The sequence below is a fragment of the Rhineura floridana genome, chromosome 22 (genome assembly GCF_030035675.1).
Source record: "Rhineura floridana isolate rRhiFlo1 chromosome 22, rRhiFlo1.hap2, whole genome shotgun sequence".
Lineage (NCBI taxonomy): Eukaryota > Metazoa > Chordata > Lepidosauria > Squamata > Rhineuridae > Rhineura > Rhineura floridana.
Window position 1 is genome coordinate 4,930,357 of NC_084501.1, and position 14,966 is coordinate 4,945,322.

General features: G+C 44.2%; 1 protein-coding gene across 14 annotated transcripts in view; it reads left to right on the top strand.

Moving 5' to 3' along the window:
* Positions 1-14,966, top strand: part of MEF2D (myocyte enhancer factor 2D) — a 222,597-nt gene that overhangs the window by 181,430 nt on the left and 26,201 nt on the right. For all 14 annotated transcript variants that reach the window (XM_061605602.1, XM_061605603.1, XM_061605604.1 and 11 more), the window contains exons 5-6: positions 1,708-1,918; positions 5,110-5,166. In XM_061605602.1, coding sequence (XP_061461586.1) covers positions 1,708-1,918; positions 5,110-5,166 — 268 coding nt within the window. The remainder of the gene's footprint in view (positions 1-1,707; positions 1,919-5,109; positions 5,167-14,966) is intronic.

Genomic DNA, 14,966 nt, shown 5'->3' on the forward strand with positions numbered 1-14,966 from the left:
ATGGACAGAGTGACGGTGCAGTAGGCTATAGCCATGCAAAAACCAGCGGTTTCTGTGCACACCATCCCCCATCCAGGCAAGCGAGAGGCATTTTCACAGTTCTGTCAGGCGAACTACCTGGGGAAGGCACAGAGCAAAGCTGGTGTGGCCTGGTGAGGGAGTGTGGCCCATGGGTGAGTTCTGAGGGCCAGGTAGAGCTGCCTGGATGGCCACGGCCATTCCTCCCCCGTTCCTTTCAGTGATGTCAAGCTTGCTTTCAGCTCCCTTGGGGGCAAGGAGGGGAGACTAACGGAGCATGTTTATTTTGGCGGACCCTGCCTCAAGCCGTGATCTGACTAAGCCAATGTTGTGGTTCTTTGGAGATCAAGGGCATCCCTGACCTGAGATCCACTTGATTCCTAGGGTTTGAAAGCTTCTCACATTCATGCTGTTGTCTCATTTTCCCATTTTCCCCTTGGTGCTTGGAGCCATTTCTAGCTGGCTGGCTGGCTCGCTGGCTTGCTATGGACTGTTTTAAAAGCAACCCAGATGACCTCTGTATAAGAGGAAACATAAGTAGCCCCATATCGTTTCCTGCGTGCAAGTGGAAGGTTTAGGTGAGATGCTTCTGGTCCTGGTCTCCATCTTCTGAAGGAACTGGCTAGGGTGATGGACCACCATCTCTAACCCTGACCCCTGAACCTGGTGGGGCAGCTTGTTCTGCCTCCCATCTAGCTGCCACTTTCTCTATATCTCTATGGCCAACGTGGTCAACATGTCTGGGCTATACCATTTCAGACTGTAGGGGTGAGGTGGAAGCAGCGCCATCCTCTTTGGGCTCCTCTGGGTGAGGAACTTATATGGTAATGGGGGGGAGGAGACTCCCCCATATCCTCTCTCTGTCCTTTTCCTCCCCCAGCAAATGCCGCCTTGGCCCTCGTGCTAGTATAGAAGGCTATGTGCTGTCCTTCAGTGTCATAGCATTCAGCTGCCTTTTTGTAAAGAACGTCCAATAACAGTCCCACCCTTCAGCTGGTCTGTTTCTTCCCCCATCCCCCACAGCTAGGCAACCCCCTTTTCCATGCTGGAAATATAAAGGTAGAGTTGGGGGTGTGCTAGCATACTAAGTCTTTTCTAGATTTTTTTTTTAATGTCTGGAAAATCCTTGGAGAAAAGATGGGAAGGCACCAGTGCAAGAAGAGAGGATTTCTAAGGCACAGGGAATGGTTATTGATTAAATGTGTTTTGATTACCATCTTTGTCATGGGCTTTCTGAAACCCAGGCACAGCCATTGTTTTTCATGTGTGCCGTTACACTGTGTGCAGATCCCTCTGTAAAACAAAAACTGTAAATCAAAAACAAGGAGCATGGCTAGGCTTTACAGTGCCCTCAGTGATTTTGATAAAAGATGAATGAATGATCATTTACTGTCCGAACCTAGTGCCCTCTAGTTGTTTCAGACAACATCTCCCATTAGCTCTGGTTGGGGTTGATGGGAGACGTAGTCCAAATCTGGTGGCGGACACTAGGTTGGTGAAACCTGCCTTTCTTCCTCGTTTTGTTCCTGGAACAGTCCAGGGATAGTGGCTGATAATGGAAAGCATCAAATCAGCCCCTGTATGCACTTCTGGTCTAGTGAATGCTGCTTGCCAAACCTAACAGCAAAGCATATCCCATTACTTCCCTGTTTTAAACATGTTCTCTACTTCCTGTCCCCCTGTCCTCAGTCTGCGGTTCCGGCTCCAAATTTTGCCATGCCCGTTACGGTTCCAGTGACCAACCAGAATACGCTGCAATTCAGCAACCCAGGAGGCACCTTAGTGACCCAGTCCCTAGTGACCTCCTCATTGACTGACCCCCGGCTCCTCTCACCACAACAACCAACCCTCCAGCGAAACACCGTCTCTCCAGGACTCCCACAGAGGCCCGCCAGCGCAGGTAGAGCTTTCTTTCTTTCTTTTTTTCTTTTTTCTTTTTTCCTTCCTTCCTTCCTTCCTTCCTTCCTTCCTTCCTTCCTTCCTTCCTTCCTTCCTTACTTGCAAAAACTTCTATATCACTAACTTTAGAAGAAAAAATATCATGGTAATGAACAGCATAAAATTAGCTCTGCAAAACAAGTACAAAATATGTCACAATTCAGTCAATCAGCTTTATAGATCAACATTATATTAAGACTGTTATATTGGAATGAGCCATTTTAGGAATTTTGTTTTGTACATTGTTTTACATTTTCTGGTTTTTATTGATTTTGTCTGTTTGTGTTTTATCTTGTAAAGTTGCTTTGCGACTTTTTCTATGTGTAAAGTGACTAAGAAATGTAATAAATAATAATAAATAATAATCACATAACTGGATCTCCTCCCAGGGTAAGCCTTGATGAATAGAGGAATTTTAAGCATCCACCTAAATGCTAGTACTATAGATTAGTCTGATGTTCATTGGGAATGCGTTCCAAAGGGTAGATGCCACCACACTAAAGGCCCTGGTCTAAGTGGACCTAAAGTAAGCCTCAGGAGCATATGGGACTACAAAGAGTGCCTCTCATAACGATTAAAGTGACTGGGCAGGGACATAAAAGGTAACACTTTCCTGGAGTCACCTGGTCCCAAGTGGTTCAGGGCTTTATATGGCAATAGCAAGGCCTTCAGCATAGCCTGGTTATGTACTGGCAGTCACTGCTGCTCTTTCAGCACTGGTGTTATGTACTGTTGACAGGGCACCCTCCTTAACAGCTTTGCCACAGCATTTTGCACTGGCTGCAGCTTCTGGGCCAACCTTATGGGAAGTCCCAAGTAGAGCACATTGTAGTAATCCAATCTGGATGTTACTAATGCCTTGGCTACTGTAGCTAAGCTATCCCAATATAAGAACAGCCATAACTGTTGCACTGGCTGAAGTTGACAGTAGGCACTCCTAGATGCTGATGCCACTTGAGCCTCTGGTGACAGACATGGATCCAAGAGCAGCCCCGAGCTCTGAACCTGCTCATTTAGCGAGAGCAAAAGAGCTTCCTTGCAAACAGTAAAATGAAAAATGTGCATCCCCAAAATCTGCAATATACATTTATTTCTTATTATTTTATTTCCTCCGAGGAGCTCAAGGTGGTATACATGGTTCTTTCCTCCCCATATTATCCTCACAACAACCCTGTGAGATAGGCTAGGCTGAGAGACATGAGTGGCCCAAGGTCACTCAGTGAGCATCATGTCTGAGTGGGGATTCGAGCCCTGATCTCCCAAGTCATAGTCCAACACTCTTACCATTACATCACATTGGCTGACCACTAAATAAGAGGGAGCTTATTACCTAGAGACAAATTCACCATACATTGTGGATCATCAGGCATAGGAAAAATATTGAAAGGCACAAATAGTAGGCAGACAGATGAAAAGTATGCTTTACGGGGGGGGGAAATGTATAGACATGACCCCCGTTTTCAGTATAAGAGACAAAAGGACACCATGCATGGCAGTATAAGGGGTTTACAGTCTAAAATTAAATACAGGGGGGACAGCAGGAAATAGGGAGGAAAGTGGAGGCAAGGATGACCAGGGGAATAGTGTGCCTAAATTACACATACTTAGGCTTTGTTAAAGTGGGACATGGGAACGAGAGGTTGCCTTGATTTTTATTGAGGTGCGCCTGGTGCCAACACTGTTATCTTTTCGGCGCCAGGTCAAGACTTTCCTCTTCTCCCAGGCATTTTAGCATTTTTTTAAATTGCTTTTTAAAAATATGTTTTTATATTTGTATATTTGTTGTTAATGTTTTTAATTGTTGTGAACAGCCCAGAGAGCTTCTGCTATGGGGCGGTATATAAATTCAATCAATCAATCAATCAATCAATCAATCAATCGTCCCCTGTGCCTTAACTATGAAGCCTCTCCCATTCTTGAATGTGTGGGGAGATGTTTAATTATAGCTTACAAATGGAGGCCCATGTGCATTTGTAGATCACATTTTGTGTGTATGCTTCTGTTTCCATTCACCTTTCACTTGCACAGACTGTCCCATTCACATAACCCACATGTAAATCTGGCACATTCCATTCACATACTGCTCCCCTACAACATTCTCTCACACAGTGTAACATATGGGTAGCCAATGTGGTCTCCTCCAGACATTGATGGACTACAGCTCCCATCATCCTTGACCACTGACTTTGTTGGCCGGGGCTGATGTGGGTTGGAGTCTCTTAACATCTGGAGGGCACTTTGTTGGGTATCCTAATCTCACTTAACCAAATTCCAAAACTGCTGCATTACTTTCTACTAAGACCACACAGCCCCTTCTGTCCCTAGGCTTTGTATTCTGGGATTTCTTTTTGGGGAAAAAGTCTGAACAGTTGGAATGTTTGTAAACATTCCTTGAGTCCTCAGTAGCTGAGTCAAGTGCGCAGGGAGGTGAATGCACAGAATCCAGAGCTCTTACAGACAATAGCTGTGAAGATTTCAAAGACTGTAATGTGTGTTTACCTCAGTTTTTTTTTCTTTCTTTTGTTGAGTTTTCCTGTTTTTCCTCCTCACTCACCTCAGGAAATCAACATGTTTGTGGTTTAATCTCATAGTTTATCCGTGTCTGTCTGCCTTTCTGTCTCTGACCATAGTAAATGATCATAAAGATTGTCTATAGCTGGTTTCACAAATAGATGAGAAGAGCCTGGATGAGGCATCAGACCATCCTGTTCCCCACAGTGTCTGGACAGATGCCTCTGGGAAGCCCATAAGCAAGACATTAGGTCAATGGCTCTCTTCTGCTCATGATCCCTAGCAAATGGTATTCATCAGCATGAACACTTAAAAAGATGGTCCACCCCCCTCTGCAAGTGCAGGGGTTTGCCTTTTCCATTATATGTGAGCAGGTACAGAAAACTGGCTTGTATAAGGTGTTCACAGTGACACTGTGGTCAGCCATTGCTTGGAAACAGTAGCCTGCATTTACAACAACCCAGTGAGGTGGACCCCTTTTAATTTCCAGTTGACGATCAAACTTGAGAGACAGAGACTTCCCCCTGGCAGCCCAGTGGCAGCCAAGGTAAACAGACCTGGATCACAGCGCAAGACGGAGTGGTGCATTTGAATATGCCTGCATGCTAAGTCTAACTGCCTTTGCCAATTCCTTCTCCTTAGGGGCAATGCTTGGTGGAGACCTCAACAACACAAATGGCGCCTGTCCGAGCCCAGTAGGTGAGTAGAGGTGAAGCGGAAGAAATAGTAGCTTTTTTCAGCTGATATACTGGCATTTTGAGCAGATGTCTTTCACACAGGCTACAGGGCTCCTACAGGGAGAAAGGGTGGGATATAAATATAATAAATAAATACAATGAACGATGTCTTGTTTTCATCCCTCACACATTATACACATGCACTGTAGTTCCCCACTGCGTAGGAGGTCTAAGATCTCTTCCTGCCACCATGCAACTGACTTTTTTTTTTTTTTTTAGATGTATAGACACAGAGGTGTGTGTAAGAAACGCTGCTACTACCTGCACCTAAGCCGGAATACCAGTACAATTTTTGTCAGGCAACCCCCCCCCCCGCACCTCTAGAGGATGGGAATGCACTGCATGCTGGGATCAAGTGACCAGCTGCAGCTTGCAAAAAACTCCCACAATTTTCCAGGTTCCCAAGCTTGCAAACAGATTATTTCTGGTATTACCACGAAAAGTAGCGCTAAACTTGCACTATATTCCACAAGATTTCTGGAACTGGCTTGTACGTCATGTGAAAGATCAAATATAATGTGCAAATTACCAGATAAGATAAAGTGCAGTGTGAAAGCAGACCTAGACAGATTTAGATAAGAAACAGAGCCATATCGGTTCACTACAGAGTTCCCATACCAGGAATGATAAAATATAAAAGCCAACCAAAAGTCACAAGGTAGCATGCAAGTTTTTGAGTCCCGTCTTCTACAGGCTGGATGTTAAGTTCAATCAATAATAAAATCAATGTAAAAATCAGCAATTTTGTGTGCGTGCAGCGGGAAGTGATGGTGGAGACTGGAAGCTGTGGGCAACCACATGGGGGTGGACAAGGGTGCAGTTGCCCTACCCCCAGCTGAACCATAATCCCAAGATTCCTATTTTTTAATTTTTTAAAAAAAGTAGGTTTTTAGCGGTTGTAAAACCTGAAATGCACAGGCACTATTCTTCTCATTTGTTTGTTGAGAAATTAGCCCGGTCCTCACTTTTAGGGTTTTATTCCCAACCCCCTCTGGAAAAAATTTCTGTGGACACTTGCTGGAAGCCCCAGTCTGCAAACAACAAAGTATGTATGTATGTAATGGGGGGGCTTCTATGTTTTGTGGCTTAAACGATTAAAATAATTTTGATTGACTTTAAAAATCCCCTTCCTCCGTTTTTTAATTTTTTTAAAAAAAATTACTTCAATACAAGTACATATAAAATCAGCACATGGCAAGTGCCAGCTTAGAAGAGGCCTTCCCTGAGAGAAGAAGCCAGTGTGGTGAAGTGATTAGAGGGCTGAGCTAGGACTTGGTTGACTGGGGTTCAAATTCCCACTCTGTCACAGAGCTCATTAGGTGACCTTGGGTCAGTCACAATCTCTTAGTCCAACCTACCTCACAGGGTTGTTGTGAGGATTAAATGGGGAGGAGAACTATGTACACGACTCTGAGTTTCTTGCAGGAAAGGTGGGATATAAATCAAATAAATAAATAAATAAAATGAGGCCCACAGCAACAGAGCAGTGCATTATTTGATTCATTGAATGAATTGATCAACTATTCGATTAATTGTCTAATAAACAACTGATCAACTGAAGTTTCTTTAATTGTGTGGTAGCATAGTGGCAAAGTGCAGGGTCCCTTTGTTATAGTCATGCCACACCCATTTACAGCTGCACCTCCTCGCTTGCTTGCTCTCTGTCATCAACTCCACACTCCTCAGTCCTTCCGTGTGTGATTTCTCCCACAATAACAGATGTCCCTAGGAGCCAATCAGCATGAAAGAGGAGTCAGTGGCTAACTTGCCTCCTTTCACTCTGATTAGCTCCAATCAGCAGGAAAGGACGATGCACGTTAGAAGATTCTTCTCAGTGGCTAACACACTCCCCTTTTGTGCTAATTGGCTTACAGAACACTGGAGAAATAGGGACCCAAGTGGAACCCTGCTCTCAAAAAAATAAGGAGTCCCCCTGAGACCCCTGACAACTATACCCCGGTGGTAGCCCTTAGTATATCATTTATATGTGCCACTTTTCTGTAAAGTTACACCAAGTAACTTAACCCCCCCACACACATATAAGCAGTCCCCACACCCCAAAATCAGGTAGTTAAAAGTAATTAAAAAGGAAATATACGTCTCATTTAAAAGCAACAAACCTCCAGTTTAAAACATGGCAAAGAAACAGTTGCGCTGCTAATTACTACTAGGAAACACTTTGAAAAAACTTATCTGCAAGGCTGACATAATTACCCTCTTCAAAAAGCTGCCCTTAAAGGGAGGGAAAGGGGTGGAGCCCACATTATAGGGCCAAAACAGGCAGGGTCCAGACAAGCAAGTCTTTCCACCCTGGCTTTAATTAGAGACTGCGCTGCCCTGCAGATCACTTATTTGACCTTGTCAGTTTCAAAACCAGCCCTTCTTTTAAAGGTTGTTAAAATGACAACTATTCTGGGTTGCTTCAGAAATTTTGCCAGAATCCCTTTTAAATGTCTGTCCGTTTTGCTTAATTATTACATTGCAAATGGGCGGCAATGGCTCTAATTGGCTGTTGAGACATCCTGGCCTTGAGATGAAATATTAAGAGTTGTCATGCCTCTTGTAGCTTTTAATAATTGTGTAGCAGAGAGAATTTCAGCAGGTGTGGCTTTTCCCACCTTGGTAAGGCTGAGATGTGAGCAGGTGCCGCTCACCTAAGTGCTGTCTGCTTCTGCTACGATGACAGGCGGTCTGGCAGCCCTCCCCTCTTTTGCGTCTTGATTAGGATTCGGGGTCGGGGGACAAACTGGGAGATTGGGGGGGTGAGAGAGAGATTTGCTGATGCGTGAGTTGGTCTATCGAAAGAAGGAAGGACAGCCAGGGCTGATGAGGGGCTCAGGTAATATGACCTGATGAAAAGTCTCAAACTTCAAACGCTGATCCCTAAAGTGAATCGGCAATTGCTGTTTGTTTTTAGAGCTGCTGTGTTTAAGTACTTTTTAAAAAAAGATTATCTTTTTAAAATAGTCCTGAATATTCAGAGAGCAGATTCATTCAAACAAACGTTTATTAAACAAAACCCCCCAAAACTCAATGACCAGCAGCATCTTAAAAGAGGGATTCCCCTTTCTTTCTTACAGAGGAGGGAATGCCTTTTCTAGAATCATAGAATTCTGGTGCTGGAGGGGGCCTTGTAAGGCCACCTTGTCCATTCCCCCTTTGCTCAAGTACAGAGCCCACAGCTGGCTGCAGTAGTTCAAATGAAGTCTAACCAGTGCTGAATAAAGTGGAACCATGACGTTCCATGACTTGAAAGCTATGGTTGTACTTTTTGTTGTTGTGATGTGCCTTCAAGTTGATTTTGACTTATGGCGACCCCATGAATCAGCGACCTCCAAGAGCATCAGTCATGAACCACCCTCTTCAGATCTTGTAAGTTCAGGTCTGTGGCTTCCTTTATGGAATCAATCCATCTCTTGTTTGGTCTTCCTCTTTTTCTGCTCCCTTCTGTTTTTCCAAGCATTATTATCTTTTCTAGTGAATCAGGTCTTCTCGTTACGTGTCCAAAGTATAATAACCTCAGTTTCATCATTTTAGCTTCTAGTGACAGTTCTGGTTTAATTTGTTCTAACACCCAATTATTTGTCTTTTTCACAGTCCATGGTATCCGCAAAGCTCTCTTCCAGCACCACATTTCAAATGAGTTGATTTTTTTCTTATCCACTTTTTTCACTGTCCAACTTTCACATCCATACATAGAGATTGGGAATACCATGATCTGAATGATCCTGACTTTAAAGCCTCAAATCTGTTCTTTATTTAATCTTTATATTATTCTGGGATGTTATTTGTATTTTGGCATTTTGATTGCTTTGTTGTTATTTAGCTGTACTCTGATTTTCGATATTACCAGTTTCCTGCTTCATTTCTATCTCTTAAGCCCCATTTCCCCACAATTTCTAGTACTTCTCTGTTCCCTACTTTTGCATTCCAGTCCCCCATGATTATCAGCACATCTTGTTTTGGTGTGTGATCAATTTCTTCCTATACTTCTGCATAAAATCTCACCAATTCCTCTTCTTCTGCTTTTGCCGTTGGAGCGTAGACTTGGATGATGGTTTTGTTAATAGGTTTCCCGTTTAATCTCATTGATAACACTCGTTCAGACCTTACATTATAGCTCCTAATTGCTCTTGCTACATCACTTCTCACTATTAAAGCAACCCCATTTCTTCTTAATTTCTCATTTCCTGCATAAAATATTTTGTAGTTGCCTGATCGAAAATGTCCTGTTCCCGTCCATTTTAATTCGCTCATGCCAAGTATTGTAATGTTGATGAGTTCCATTTCTTGCTTGACAATTTCTAACTTTCCCTGGTTCATGCTTCTCACATTCCATGTTCCTATTGTGTACATCGTACAGCTCCAGACTCTTCTTTCGCATCTGTGCGCATCAGCCTCTGGGCTTTGATGCAGTGCCATCATTACTCACAGTGCTACTTGTACTTGTCTGTTGTTCTTCCCCAGTAGCTCGCTAAGTGCCATCTGCTGACCTGGGCTCCTGCTGGGAGGAAGGGCGGGATATAAATCAAATAATAAATAAAAATAAATAAATAAATCTGACCTGGGGGCTTCTCATCTTCCAGCACTATCTTGTGTTGCATTTTGGATACTCTGTTCATAGTTTCATGGTAAGAAGTATTCATAGGTGGTTTACCATTGCCTTCCTCTGAGTCTGGATGCATCTTAGTCTGGTGTCTCAGCTTTGACCATTCCGCCTTGGGTGACCCTGCCAGGAATCTACTCTCTTGGTCTAGACTCCTGACGGCATTGCTCTCAGCTTCTTCAACGCTCTCAACCCCCCTCATGACGTTAAGGTGTGCATCCTAGAGGAGGTGGTTCTATTTAATGCAGCCTAAAATTACATTTACCTTTTTTGCAGCTGCATCACATTGCTATCTTATGTTCAGCCTGTAATTGACTACATTAAAAGATATTCTTCTTTCAACAAGCCTTTTAAGTAGAGACCTTATCCCAGTCTGTGTCTGTGTTGGAATTGCTTTTAATATGTTTTTAAAGCTTTTTTTTTTAAAAAAGATGTTTTTTTAATATGTTTTTAAGGACGTTTTGTTATAATATATTTCAAAATCTGTTTTTATGATGTTTTAGAGTGTTTTGAGTGCTTTTGTTTGCTTCCCTGGGGTCCTGCTGGGAGGAAGGATGGGATATAAATCTAATAAATAAATAAATAATAAATACATTTGTGAGATCCTTTTCACTAGCATTGCCAGAGCTTGGAAGTAATTTGTTACTTTTCTGAGGAACGAGTGGGTAATTCCTTTACATTTTGATTGTAATAGAACTAGGAGTAATTTTATTACTTTTGTGGAGTAATTGTAAAGTTTCCAGCATTACCTTTGGGCATTACTCGGAGAGGGAAGCAGGGGAAGTCTTCTGCTCCTCTGATTTGTGGATGAAAATCGCGTGCCTCAAACTGGGCTTCTGTGCAGCATCACATCATGCTCTGTGGGTGGGTAGGAGGCAATGAGGGAGGAGGTGGAGAGTGAGACGGGGCGGAGTGAAGAAAACAATTGTTTTAAAAAATGGACGATGGTGGTGAAGAATGGAGTGGAGGGAAAAAGGAGCCGGAGGGCAAGAACATGGATAAAGAAGGAGAAGGAGGCAGCAGCAGAATGGAGATAAAGAACTGTGGAGGTGAAAGAGAGAGAGAGAGAGAGAGAGAATAAATACTGTGTTTGCACTTGGCACACAAAGTGGCCTCCACCACCCTCTCTGGCTACTATGCTGCATTTGCAGTATTTTCACTTCTTTGCATCTCAGGGGAAAATGTTTGCTTGGGTGAGTGTCCCTTAGTTGGTGGCAGGGCAGGGCCCGGGAGGTGGTTAAGTGAAAGAGATTACGCTCTGTCTGAGTAGGGGGGACTTTGCACTTGGTTTGACATGCAAAGATCTGAGTAGTGGCCTCTGCCTCCCTCCCCACCTCCCTTACCAGCGGAGAGACCGCCATTGCTATCTTATGGATAAAAAGAATTCTACTACCTCTGTATGTATGTGTTTATTTTTAATGTTGTTTTAGGCTACTTAGATGTGCAGCAGCCAAGACCAGCTGCTTTTAGGCGTTTTTTAAAAAAGTAACTGAAATGTAATTGTAGTGATTACTTTTTTGGGCCATGTAATTGTAACTGTAATTTATTACTTTTTAAAAGTAATCTTCCAAGCTCTGAGCATTGCTGCCTAGCCAGGTATCTCCCATTTAAACCTGTGAATTTGGTTTATTTTTTTTCTTAAATGCAAAAACTTTGTATTTGTCTGTGTTCTAAGACAACACCTGGTGCAGCACACCAACATGCTTATCAATGGTTCCTTCTCCAGTGGGGTACTGCAGGGCTCAGTCCTGGTCCCAGTGCTCTTCAACATTGTTGTTAATGACTTGGACAAAGTGCAGGGAATGCTTATCAGATTTGCAAATGACACAAAATTGGGAGGAATAACTAATACCCTGGAAGACAGTAACAAAACTCAAAGTGATCTTGATAGGCTGGAGCACTGGGCTGAAAACAACAGAATTAAATTTAACAGGGATAAGTGCAAAGTTCTATGCCTAGGAAAAAGAAACCAAATGCACTTGGCTTAGTAATACTACATGCGAGAAGGATCTTGGGATTGTTGTTGATCACAAGCTGAATATGATCGAATCATGTGATGTGGCTGCAAAAAAGGCAAATGCTACTTTAGGCTGCATTAATAGAAGTATAGTTTCCAAATCTCCTCTATTTGGCACTGGTTAGGCCTCAACTTGAGTACTGTGTCCAGTTCTGGACACCACACTTTAAGAAGGATGCAGACAAACTGGAACGAGTTCAAAGGAGGGCAATGAGGATGATCAGGGACTAGAAACAAAGGAGAGACTGAAAGAACTGGGCATGTTTAGCCTTGAGAAGAGAAGACTGAGGGGAGACATTCTTCAAGTACTTGAAAGGTTGTCATACAGAGGAGGGCCAGAATCTCTACTTGATCATCCCAGAGTGCAGGACACAGAATAATGGGCTCAAGTTACAGGAAGCCAGATTTCAACTGAACATCAGGAAAAACTTCCTAACTGTTAGAGCGGTACGGCAATGAAACCAATGACCTCAGGAGGTGGTGGGCTCTCCAACACTGGAGGCATTCAAGAGACAGCTGGACAGCCACCTGACACGTATGCTTTAATTTGGATTCCTGCATTGAGTAGGGGGGTGGACTTGATGGCCTTACAGGCCCCTTCCAGCTCTGATTCTGTGATGCTCTGAAAATGACAAAGGATACTGTTTGCTTCTGTGTTTTCGGTTATTTTTACTCAAGTGCAAAATTTAATAAATTAATCAGTTCGGTTAGTGTTTTTAGTCAGCTCACAGCCGTAAAATATTCCCATGCCACTTGTCTGATGTGTCTGAAGCGGCTTACAACAACAGAAGCAACAGTGTTAATTGCTTGTCATTTTGACAGTCATCAAATCAACAGAAACCAAAATGTGCACATATCATAGCCAGCTAGAAACACCTCCCTGTGAGACGGAAAAAAGGGGGCTGGTTTTACAACATTTTGAAAGACGAGGAAAGAGGAACAATTCCTATGTTCCAAAGAGAGTTCCAGCCAGGGAGGGACATGGAACCCAGTGCATACACAGGGAAGAAGCTAGAACAGTGAGGCCTCTAGGTGAGAGTCCTCTACACAGAGAAGGGAGGCTTGGCCCCCAGAGGGCATCTTCAGGCTCTCCCCCTAAGCCCCATTGGACAAGGCCAAAGAAGGAAACGCGGCATAGGAGTCCCAGACTTAAGCCTGCCAAGGCCGGTACATGGAAGCCAGGCACTTTACTCATTGGTGAGAGAAACCTGGGACATGGGCCACATTTTCTCGTGGGCAGCCTTCCAGGGGCCATGTGCCAGTGGTAGGTGGGGCCAAGGTCAAAAGCGGGCAGAGCAAATGGATGTGACTTACCTTTGTTCCTGTGACTTCATTCCAACCATGGAAAAGTCAGCGGTTTCTACACACAAACACCCCCCTCTACACCTCCATCCCAGCAAGCAAGAGGCATTTTCCCACTTCAGGGACACATTTCAGCCAGGCTAAAGTGCTTGGGGAGGATGTGGAGCAGGGCTGGTGAGGGACGTGGCCTAGGAAGAGTTCCAAGGGCCAGATTGGCCTAGAAGGCCACATTCTCCAGATGGCCCTGAGTGCAACATTTCTGCAGCTGGAGGCATCTCAGTGGCCTCCTTTTTAGTGTTGATGCTTTTGCAAAATTCAAAGTATAAAGGATGAGGCTGGATATTCAGAGGGCAAGGAAGAGTCAAGAGTGTTAGCTTTAGCCAGTGTGGGGCTGGAGGCGGTGAATGGGGACAGAGACTTGAAAATCCATGGTCCTGGACCCGGTAAGGATCTGGTGATGAGGAGAGAAGGATACTGCCTTAACTTCACCTGAGATACCTAAATACTGAGCATTTGCCCTTCCCAGGACTCCTCGGCATGCTTGCTGTCTCTGTCAATCATATCCTCACGCAAACGTCCTCTCTCTTCTCTCTGCCCCCCCTCACAAGCCTCTCTCCCATTTCCAAAGCAGCCCCCATGTCAGCTGTTGTGAGCGGCTGTTCTGCCTTGTAACTTGGCAGGGCCTGTGAATGTCAGCATTGACGTCACCAAAACATTCCCCTCATTCCAGGAAACAGGAGCAGGGAAGTAAGGAGAGACTAAGCGGCAGGCCCTCAAAGATGCCTTGCTGAACCATGGGACTTTCTCAGGACCTTGGGGTCTTGAAGCTTTTTTCCCTCCCAACCTCTGTTCCTCCTCTTGTGGCCAGTCCCAAAAGGAGGCCAGGAGTCAGGTTGGTCACCTGGGGCCTGCCTTGATCCCCCCCTCTCAGCTTTATTGGGACGTTAATTCTGCTAACTCTCCAACACTTCATAGATGAAAAGTTGGACATGTTTGTAACACCCCAGATCTTCTAATAAGGATTGTGGCCTTGGTTGTATGCCACAATTAGTCTTTTTTTTGCATTAGCTTGTCGTCCACTGGTTTGAAAGCTAAGGTGCTTTGGTTCAGGCAGCCTTCCTCAACCAAGTGCCCTCCAAATGTTTTGGACTCGAGCCCTCCAGCCCCAGCCAGCATGGCTGTTATCTCATCAGCCCCAGCTTCATATGGCCAGGGTCCCATCATATGACCAGCATGTGCTAGATGTACCAATGATCTTTGTATAAGGCAGCTTTCTATGTTCCTATGACTCCCTAATTTGCAAAAGCCTTCCAAGGTGAACAGCAGGCTATGTCTGAGGAAAGGTCAGCAACTAATGTGGGATGAACGGAATTCACCCTGAAGTAAATCTTACAGAAATATTAATCTGAGTTAAGAACTGTGGGATCAGACCATGAAGGACCAGGGTCTGAAGGCAGCAGCTGTCCCCTTGCTGTTGCCCTCCAGCAACTAGTTTTCAGAGGTAGACTGCTTATTTAACTCTCACAATTAGTACCAGTTAATTGATCTGCCCTTCATAAGAATCTCAGGATGGCCTTGCTAAGATCAAGTGCAGCGTCTTTGAGAAGCCCACAAGGAGGGCACTTGCAGAAGCAGCTCCCACCCCCTTTGGGATTTATTTCCCAGCAACTAATACTCAGAGGCAGATGATCACTGATTGTGGATGCTCCATTTAGCCATCAGGGTTCATTGCAAGCTTGTGCTGGAAGGACTCAAGAGGTGAGGGAGCAAAGATGGTGACTTCTCTGAGGATTTCCCCTATCCCTTAACAGGTCTCTAATTTTCAGAGGGAAAGGGA